The 10,282-nt window shown below is 40.0% G+C and overlaps 1 protein-coding gene across 1 annotated transcript; it reads right to left on the bottom strand.

Annotated features, from left to right (window-relative positions):
• Positions 1-5,380: 5,380 nt before the first annotated feature.
• On the bottom strand, positions 5,381-9,623 carry UTS2 (urotensin 2). Its single transcript, XM_013957447.2, has 4 exons — positions 9,521-9,623; positions 7,112-7,222; positions 6,133-6,176; positions 5,381-5,497 (listed from the first exon to the last, which is right to left on the bottom strand). The coding sequence occupies exons 1-4, from the start codon at positions 9,621-9,623 to the stop codon at positions 5,381-5,383; spliced, it is 375 nt and encodes a 124-aa protein (XP_013812901.2).
• Positions 9,624-10,282: the final 659 nt, after the last annotated feature.

Here is a 10,282-nt window from a genome sequence, read left to right as displayed (position 1 = left end):
ATCAGTTGATAGAACTATTTTGTTGAAATAATGTTCATCTGTGGTTGAATTTACAGTTTTAAAACTGTATAATTTAAAGGAGGCTCTGTTTTTTTTATAAATAAAACCAGAAAATACTATGTGAAGAACTGTTTGAAGCGTGTGTTTACTTTTGTTATTTGGTGATTTCTAGAAAACAGACTTTTAACAAAATACTCTTATAACTTCTGGTTGTACACAGGTGTTGAGGTAGTGGCTGCAGTGAAAATGGTCACATAGTTGCCATTCATACTGTTGTTTGTCTGGCTGTACCTTACTCACTTCAGGACATACTATTTCCCTTCCTTTAATTGCATGCTGGAGAGAAGGGCATATACTTGTTGAACATGAAGGGTTATTATTGGATGCATAAACTGTTGGGATTTGGCATGTAGAATTTAAAATTTCAATCTGTTAATTGTATTAGAAAAGAGTTAAACACTCTGAGAGCGCCTTGGCTCTACCCTGCTAAAGTTTGTGTTCCTGGAGAAAGTACAGAGAAACAATTCACAGGTTTAATTCACAGGCATATCTCATAGAGCAGTATTCTTAGTTAATTGCAGTGAAACAATTTACTGTTCTTTTCTTACTTTAAGGGTCTTTAGAGAGAAGCGTGGTCCACAGTGCTCAAATAAGCCTGCAGGAGAAGGATGAATTCACTGTAAGGACTAGACGATACAAGACAAAAGAAGTAGCATCTCATTAAAACTAGAAGAGGAAGAAACAATCTTAGTTAAATATGTAACTGAAGCTGCTTCTGGCAACGTAACTGATGCAGTTCTTTGAAAAATAGACATCAAGTTAGTGCTGAATATGTTTTTGCTGCTGGTTTATTCCTTTTTTAAAGGGTCATTTGGTCACCCTAAACATATTAAAAAATGTAAGCCGAATTTACTAGGTATTTTTGGTCCAAAAATTCTGAGGAGGAGTGAATAGACTGTGAAATTGAAAAGGTTAAGGTGGTACTACATTTTTTACTCTAAGGTCTGGACAGTGTCAGTCCAACTATGTTACTTGTTTGCCAATAACAGCCTTTCTCCTGTCCGTCCAAGTTCTTGCTTGCAGCTAAAAACATGCAGCTTTCACCTTTGTGCAACTGTCAAAGCTGAGCTGAATGATATGCTTCAACACTTTGGCAGATGGCAAGAGGTAAGCATTAGGCCTGTAACTTATCTCAGTCTGAAAAACAATAATTCCCCAAAATTTTGAATTGCACCACATCATCTTTTTTATAGTAGTTTTGCTGCACAGACGCATCAACTCTGAGGATATATTGTCATTCCAGTGCAGCTCAAATAGGTATCTGGCTCCCATTTGAAACTCCAGCTTCCTGCCACAAGCCGTATAGACAGGCCGGACTCAGCACACACAAGACTCTTGCTGTAGTTCCACCTTTCTGCCTGCCCTGAGAGCTCTGCCCTGCCCATTGGCAAGATGGTCAGCCTGGCCTCCAGGCCTCTTGCTAGAATCTTTCTTTGCCCTTCTGTGACAGCTCCAGCCTTCTAATCTCTGTCCTGTGGAGGAGAGAAAATACCTCAAAGGTGAAAATTGGCATGAGCTGTTATAGCAGGATGGGAAAAGCAGAGTTTGCCCTTCTCTGTGGAGGGCTGGTCAGGCTCCCAACTCTTGGGCCCTGGGGGTAGTTTTGTCTGGCATCTGCCATGAGTGTTTCCTTCAGGAAGGAAGCAATTGTGGGTGCAAGAGTGTCGTGAGCACAGTCTTCACTTTGAGAACTGCCTATCATGTCCAAAGATCCAGTCTGAACTCTTTCCTACCAGAGGCAAGGACTGTGAATGACTGACTGCAAGTGTCAGGCTCTACATAAATTCTGCTAGATGAAAATTACCTGCATTCCCCCCCTGCCTGCAGTGCTGTAGCCTAACTCATACACAGTAAGTTGTCTGAGGTTTTACGTCTTGAGATGCAATAACTCTTAGCAAGTATTCTGAGGTATTAAAAGCTGAAACTTTAATTTGTGGGTTTATATCTCGATTACCTTTTCTTGACTGCATCCTCATCGCTTGACATCTCTCTTCATTCCTTTATTCTCTTGTTTAGATAAAGAATCTTTGACTATTTCTAATGTTTTCAATTATTATTCATTGCAGTTTTATTTATTTTGCTTTATTCTTGCTCACTCTGATTTCCAAGTGGGGTCAAAACAATTTGTCCAGTCTTCATAAGTTCTGCACTTTCCTGATTATGGAATGACTCTTAGATGGCTATTAATTTAGATAGGTTTGGAGTCTTTTTTCACAGTGTTTTTTTTTTTGACTGATAAGGTGGCAGGAAAGGAATGATTTCTAGACAGGCACTGACTTGCTGCACTGTTTAAGTAGAGGATGAATGTTCAGAAGGTTTCAAATGACTGCACAGAGCATCCATCCGCTCCACATTTTTAAGGACATTTTTCTTTGTTACAGCTGGTTTCATCTGTCTTACAAATCTATGTGAAATAAACAAGCTGTATCGAGCCTGTAGGTTTTGTTCAAGAAGCACAGTCAAGATTTATGATGTATGTTATTGAGATCAATGTAGCATATGTATCACTGTTAGATATAGTTTTAATTCAAGCTTTCTGTGAGCCTTGAGTAGTGTGAGGCTTACACAAAGCATGTATTGAACAAGGAAGGGCTCTACAGCTCAAACTATTTGTTCATGTCATCCAGATTCCTATTCCCAAAAGACAGTTTCTGAATCTTTAACTGTATTCATTGCAGATACTGTCAGGAAATAGCTGGGTTTGAGTGAAGCGTGCTAGTACTTAAGAATACAAAGGAGTTGGACTAGAACCCTTTTGCAGGTGCCCTTGAAATTCCTTGGGCCCAAGTGCTCTGAAGAGCGATTCTTTCTTCTTCCTCATTTACACTAAGATACATTAACATTGCAAAAGCTGTGTGGTGGCTCAGGTACAGAGTTGAAGGTCAAATCTCACCACCCTTGAGTGCTCAAGCAGGGACTGGCTTGCCATAATAGTACCAGTGATCTGCATCCAAGTATCACCTTCATATGTCTGTATGTGCAGCTACACAAGTGCTGGTCACACAGTCCTAGGATCATTCAGGTCAGAAGAGACCCCAGGAAGTCTCTAGTCCAGCCCTTACTCAAAGTGTGGTCAACACTGGCCTCAGATCAGATTGCACAGGGCTTTATCCAGCTGTGCCTTGAGAACTTCCAAGAGCTGAGATTCCCCAGCCTCTCTGGGAAACCTGTTCTGATGCTTTGTGTCCTTGCAGGGAAAACTTTTATATGAAGTTGGAACTTTCTGTGTTTAATTTATGACCAATGTTTCTTATCCTCTTTGCTGTGCTCTTGTGTAAAGGGCCTTGTCTCTCTTTTCTTGATAACTTCCTCTTGGTTTTTGGAAGGCTGCTGTTAAGTCACGTGTCCATGTCTCTCCGCCCCCCAACCCTGTCACCTCTTCAAATTTAAATAAGCCTGATTCCCTCATCTTGTAAACATTGCTTTCTCTTAACGCCATGGATAAATTGGAGCAATTTACTGTCTTTCTGGGTTGTTTCCTGTGTCCTCGGCTTTTATGCATTTATCTCCTTTAGTAATTTTTGCTGTATTTTTTTTTTTTTTACTCAATTTTATTATTGGTCTAAGCTTTACTTTATTTGCATTTGTGCTTACTCAGGCTACATAGTGTTTCTTCACTCTCTATTTTCTGTTTCTGTCTCTGCCTTGTCATTTTGCTCTCAGATATTTTTCTTGGTTCTTTATATTTGTGATTGTCTAATCTCTCCAAAGCTTTTAAGCTCTCTCACAGTAAGAGACCATCTTCTATACTACCTGAGAGAAGATCACATGCCAGTCAAGTTTCACATTTCCAGTTGTTTGCACCCTAATAAAATAAATGCTAGGAGTTGCACTTTCAGAAATATCTGTGGCTGGGAATTCTTAGCTCTACTCCTGGAAGTTTTAGAGAGCTCTGCATGGGCCCGTTGATTCTCCCCCCCTCATCATCCAAGTGTCTTTGTTTCTCAGAGTTAAAGCTCAAATATATTGTCATCAGACAGACAGCTCTTTCTCCAAATCATTAGCCATGAGATACCTCTTCTTGATGCTGTGTAGCAAATCCCAAGGCTCCCCAATCCCTCTGTAGTTGTATGTGAAGCTCTTCAGAGACTGCCATTGAAACATATCAGCTCCACTCTAGTTGTATGAAGCAAAGAGGAGGAAAAAAGCATCAGGAGAACCAGCTTTGCTGTCTGACTCCTAAGTAAGATATTGTCTACAGGTCTGAAAAAATCTTGCTTATTTTAATAAAATCTTTGAACAGGTGGAACCACTGCAACCAATAGACAAGGACTGTAAAAGGTGGAGGGGCATACAAATGCCCATGATTATAGTTTGGGACAGGGCACAAAACAAACCAAACAGAAGTGAAAGCAATTGCTTTTTTCATTGTACATTGTGTTGAGAAGACACAGGAGTAATCTGAGAGGAAGAGGTGTCACCTGGCAAAATGAGCAGACTCATTTTCCCTGGTGCAGGAACTAGTGTCACTGTCCCTCCTATAGTAGCATGGTCTATGATCTTCCCCAGCATGTTTGAACATGGCTGTAGTGTGAGGCTAAAGAAGGTGAAGCTTTTGGGAGGGTAAGTTATTTATTTGGGTAAGCCTCTGTTGGCTCTCCACAATCTGGACTGAAAACTCTGATACTGGAAACCATAATGTGTACTTTCCATGTTCTGCTTGATGATAATCAGATACAATGCATAAAGCTTGTGCTGTGCACAGGTAATCCTGCTGTTTTAGGCAGCCAGGGTCTAATCAAAGTGCCCCAAAGAAATATGCTTGGTTAATCTTCCGTTATGAATGACGCAAACCAAGAGAAACAGTTATCTCTCTCCAGGGGTGGTGTGAGCAGATGCTTGATCCTGACGCGCTTATTGTTTTCATGGTGCCTTGGGGATGGGAGAGGAGACTAGGCACTGTTAAACTGCCATTCTTACTGGCTCAGCATCATCGGAGAGTGTGATAGTGCCCTTCCTTCCTGGCACCTCAACTTACATCAAATGACCAGGAGGCAAAGAAGAAAGTCCTCTTGCCTCTGGACTTGGGTGCAGCTGAGGCTGCTTGTTGAGGCATCACATGCCTGAGTCCTCTCCATTCGTGTATTTATCTTTATGTCCAATTACTTTATTTCTATTCTGCTGAACTCAAAGAAAAGACCACGTTGCTCACAGAATATTTGCAAAACATCAAGAATTTATTAATTTCCAAATAGCAGGGAGTGTAAAGTTAGTTGTCATCATGTTCCTTCATTCTCATTTTAAATCAAGCAAATCTATATACATGTTTTCAGGCATCTGTATAAATTAAGCAACCAAAGTCTGGAAGAGTTTGTTCTGGTTACACGCAATATTTCCAGAAGCACTCGGAAAGATTCCCACGTTTCTTATATTGTTTCCTGTCCTTGGTCAACAAGCGGCCCAGCAAAGCAAATCGAGGATGACTTCCATAGAAAATCTGAAGTCAAACAACATTAGACAGGTTATTGTTGGTGGTGAATGTATGCTCTTCAGTGCCCCTGACTGGTCACATGGGCCCATATGCTGACTGGGGAAGGAGAGGCTGCCCATTGCACGCCTCTGACTAGATGATGCACTAAAGCTAATCCAGCTCTTCTGCCTTTGTATTTGATTTAGCAGACAAGCAAACATGAATGATGCGTCTGCATTTACCTAATGGTTTATAACAAATCTGATAATACTGTGTAGCCCATGTTGTAGTGGGGAAAAATGATGAGCAGCAGATGCTCTTGATGTTCTGGCCTGGCCTGCTGAAGCTGGAAATTGACCTTTATCTAGAAGGCAGGTTTTCTGGAAAAAAAACCTTGGGATTTTAGAATGAAATACTCTGGAGGTTTTTTTTGTTTGTTTGTTTTTTATTATATAATTTATAGTTCTTACTAATTTTCTAGATCTGGTTTCCTGCTTACCTTACTGTTAAGTGATTCTAACTTCAAGAACACTGTGGCACACTTTAATCTACACTGTTTATGATGTCTGTGGATCTTAAAGGATGTCTTGGTAACACTTCCGTGTATTTTAAAATATTGGGTCTTAATTTTTTATTTAAGCAATGGCTGGTCTTTTACTTACCTCTTTGATATTTTCCCTTGGGTTGTAGCTGCTGGGGCTAAGACCTGATAGAGGGAGACATAACGAAAGGTTTTGTCATTTAGAAATAGTGAACCTACACAAGTCATTCATGCATGCTATAATACTGTAACCCAGTAGAAGGCTTGACCTTGAATGTTGAGAGGACCAGCTATGAAGTGTTTTTGCTGCAACGTGGCCAGTCCATGCTGTGGCACGTTGTTCCTGCTGGGTCTGGGACTCTGGGGATGCAAGCTGTACTGAGTCTTCTTCAACAGGCCTTTGTTACATCTGTGACCCCAAAAATCATTTACGACTGTTGATTTTGCACTTTCCACTACTGTGGAAATGTGGCTTTTTAAGAGGTTATGCAATATTTGTATTGCCTACTACCTCTTTCTAGGTCAATCTTTGCCCCGCTCAGATGGCCTCCATGTCTAAAGGAGAGGCAGGAACAGTCATCCTGACAGCAATACTTTGTTCAGTAAAACTCCTTCACAAGATCTGCCAATTCAGACTCTCACCCACTATGAGGACTTGCGGCTTCCCTTTCATTACTGTTGAGTTTCTAAGGATTTGTCTGTCTCCCCTTCATAACCTGAGGCATCACTGTTTAGACAGGTTCCGTTGTAGACAACTTTGGTTGCACCATTTGATTTTGTTCCAAGGTGCTTCATATTTCAAGAGGGAGGATGTACTATTTGAAGCTGAAGAGCTTTTGTGCAGGGATATGAAACCTCTCCAAGCTGAATACATCTGACTGTCAAGTGTGGAGGTTCTACTAAACTAATATGGAAACTTTTCTAGCTGGTACGGAGCTGCGAACACGGCTGCTCAGCAGGTTTCCCCAAGGTTCTAGTTAACTAAATGACAGCTGTGTGTTTCCTGCACATACTGTATTTTGGTAAATATCCTGGAGTTGGGGCAGAACAGCTGTGGATACTGGGCATGCATTGCATAAGTTGCTATGGTAAAGCCTCACCTGCTTTGTTGTCTCCAGTTGGTGTGCCCAGGAGCCCTGGCAGGAACTGAAGCAGGGAAGTGCTTCCCAGGCTGCCCGACCGCTCCAGATTCAGTCTGGAATCTTCATCAGCTGCAAGTGGAAGACAATATAAACAGGCGCATGGTAAGAGCCTTTTGCTTTAGATCCCTGTTTTGTTCTGTGTCAAATGGTTTCTGATCAGGCCCATTGGCCCCATATGCTGAAGACTGTCATGAAATCACCAGTCACCCATCGTTACTTAATGAATGTAAAGGGGGATACTTTTTCCTTCCAAAGCTTTGAGTAAAGATACCTTCCTGATGTTAGTCTGTCCAGATTCTTGTTTCTCTGGTAGATCTTTCTGTTAAGAGATCTGTTAGACTAAGAGCAGCTCCTCTCATTGCTTGGGGAACTCACAAGACAATGCTTTTGGTACCAGGTCTAGGCACCCTAGATTTTTTATTTTATTTTTTTAACCCATTTCTTTATCAAGTACTTCCTATGCTGGACCTTTTCTATGGATAAAGACAAAGCTTCATGTTCAAGGCTTATTAATCTGCTCTATTTTCCAAGTATGCAATAAAACGAGGGGAAAAATAAATGCAGGAAATCTTAAAATAATTTTTTGGCAGCTATGCTTCCCAGTGCATCTTTATTATCTCTCTCATTCAAACGATATACCAGTACAGTTAATATTACTCTTTCTGAAACAACAGATTACTGTCACCTGATGGAATTAATTTGTATATGCGCAGAGAATTTAATCTATCATTCTGTGACCAGCCCATATTCTCAAGGCATGTTGCCAACAGGAGCCCTTAGTGGTGTTCTACTTGAGCTAACTAAAGTCTTTATAATCTGAGCAGTAAATTACATCTTTGCTAATAAATAGCAGACTTTCAAAATAACGGACAGTGAGAGGGAGCTATTAACAAACTCTGATTGTGTAGATGAAGATAATTTGTGGTTACATTTTCAGATAATACTACAGAGTTTTAGCCACCCTTACCTGTGAAGGTGGATTAGACTGTATAGTTCCACAATAGGAATTACACAAGAAAATAAACTGCTTAAAAAATAATCCTACAGCATTTCAGAAACTTCCTATGAATACATTTGTAAACCTTGGACATCAGTTAATGTTGTTAGTTTGTCAGCTGTACAAAAGGACTGTTGAAGATGATAATGGGAATCTCAGTGTAAGTCTCTGGGTAAGAAATATTGTAACTTTTCTGTGCTATGTAAAGACAATTCACATCTTTATCCTCATGTTCTTTTTAACATGGAGCAGTGTTATTAGGCAGCTTTGCTTTGAAATTAAAAAAAAAAAAAAAAAACTCTGTATTAAAGAGCCCTACTTCTGTTTTATTCAGCCTAGAGACTCTTTTTATTAGCAAGGAAGATTTAATAACTCTAATGGATGCCTTCAAACAAATGCACTATATATAAATGGTTAGAGCCAGCTTGTTCACCCTATATGTGATAGATGTTACCCATACCGAGTCATGGCTGCCAGTAAATGTTACTCAATGGAAGGCTTGAGAAGATGCTGGCTTAGTGAGTCCAAGATTTGGGAAGCAAACTAGGGACTGCTGATACCTGTAAACCTGTGCAACAGCTGTTTCACCAGCAAAGCAAGTAATCTGACCCCCTTTTTCTTCCTCAGCTTTGTGAAAGAACTTAGTTTTTGATTCACCTGTTCTTTCAGAACTCACTTCACAAAACTATTCCATCTCATGTCAGTTCTGATGATAGCAGCCCTCTGGATTCCTGTGCATTTTTATGGAGACATTTCAGTCTTGACTTACAGTATGATTTCAAACATTGAGGACAGCTTTTTCAAGCAGAGATTTATTCTTTCGCTGAACTGAATGGAATCTACATTAGTGCAAGCAAATAACATTCTATATACGTAGCTATTTTTACAGCATAAGGCAGACTGGCCTGTTCTTGATCTCTCCAAGTAGGACTGCATTAATCTTTGTAGTAGGTTTCTCCCTTTTTAATGATAACTTAAGCAAAACATAGGTCATTTTAAAGTTTAGCAAGAGGTAAGACTATACAGCCAAGTTTTCTTTAAATTACCTAGTGTCTTCTAATGCTGCCTAAAAGACAGATGCTGCATATACCAGCTCACATTCAGTGCTAGAAAGCTCAGATACCTTGTATCCTGGGTCTGAAAGCAGCAGCAAGAAATATTTAGGGTGCCCAACCTCCCTGTTTTATAATGCTAGCACACACCAATAATATCACTTGTGCTGCCAATGTTCTGAAGACATACAGATTATGCTTTTCCTACAGCTGATCAACACAGATAGAAGTGCCTTCTGAAAGAATATCTGCTTTTCCTCTGGCTTTCTTGCCCCTTTCCCTGCTAAGCTTTATGACCACTAAAAGGAAAAGACTTACCTGAGAGCTGATAAGACATCTCACTGGCATTGATGATGGGGACAGACAAGAGAGGACAGGAGAAGCTGATGATAATGAGACAGCAGAATACCAGCTTATGCATCTTTGCTGTGTTGAACGTATTTCGTCTTTGTCAACCCTGTAACTCGGAACTCCTGTCTGACTGGTGCCTCTGCTCCCAGTTTCACCCATTATATAGCCGCTCATGACCTCATAAATATCATCATGTTCTCCCCCCCTTTCAAAAAAAATGCAATGAATTTATTGCCCATTGATTCTAAATGGAAACCACTTTGCATTGATGTAATTTTTCAAGGTAACAGTTCATAGACAATAAATTTACTGTCTTATTGCTTGGTGTACAAAATGGATATTATATCAAACCAAGCACAGTAAAGTTTATAAATCTGGCATAAAAAAAGTAACTTTCAGTTATAAATCATGAGTTAATGAAAGGGTCAGACATTGGTTGAAATGACCAGGGCACTAAGACAGCTGATTTATGAGCCTTAGCAGGCTTGACGCAAAGCATCTGATATGAAATGCACTTTTTTTTTTTCCTTTTGTGAGATGGATGGATGTGTTATTGACTTGTGCCAGAAGAAGTAAAGGAGGGGGGAGTTAAAAACATCTAGTTAATTAACAAAGAAAAAGTTAGTGGACTTTTTTTTTTTTTTTTCTCCTTGCTCTTGTAGTTTTTTCTTGTAGCATTTTACATCTATTTATTTGAGAAGGCCTCTTCCGATGTTGCCCTAGAGAATT

This window comes from Apteryx mantelli, chromosome 26 (assembly GCF_036417845.1).
Source record: "Apteryx mantelli isolate bAptMan1 chromosome 26, bAptMan1.hap1, whole genome shotgun sequence".
NCBI classification, from domain to species: Eukaryota; Metazoa; Chordata; class Aves; order Apterygiformes; family Apterygidae; genus Apteryx; species Apteryx mantelli.
Note: the sequence above shows the minus strand (reverse complement) of the source record. Positions and strands in the feature narration are given on the sequence as shown.

Excerpts from the sequence above, each read along its gene's own strand:
- UTS2 (XM_013957447.2), bottom strand. The coding sequence starts at position 9,623 with ATGCATAAGCTGGTATTCTGCTGTCTCATTATCATCAGCTTCTCCTGT. Across the intron at positions 7,223-9,520 it reads GATGTCTTATCAGCTCTCAG|CTGATGAAGATTCCAGACTG; the intron begins GTAAGTCTTTTC and ends TTCCACTTGCAG. Across the intron at positions 6,177-7,111 it reads AACTGGAGACAACAAAGCAG|GTCTTAGCCCCAGCAGCTAC; the intron begins GTGAGGCTTTAC and ends TCCCTCTATCAG.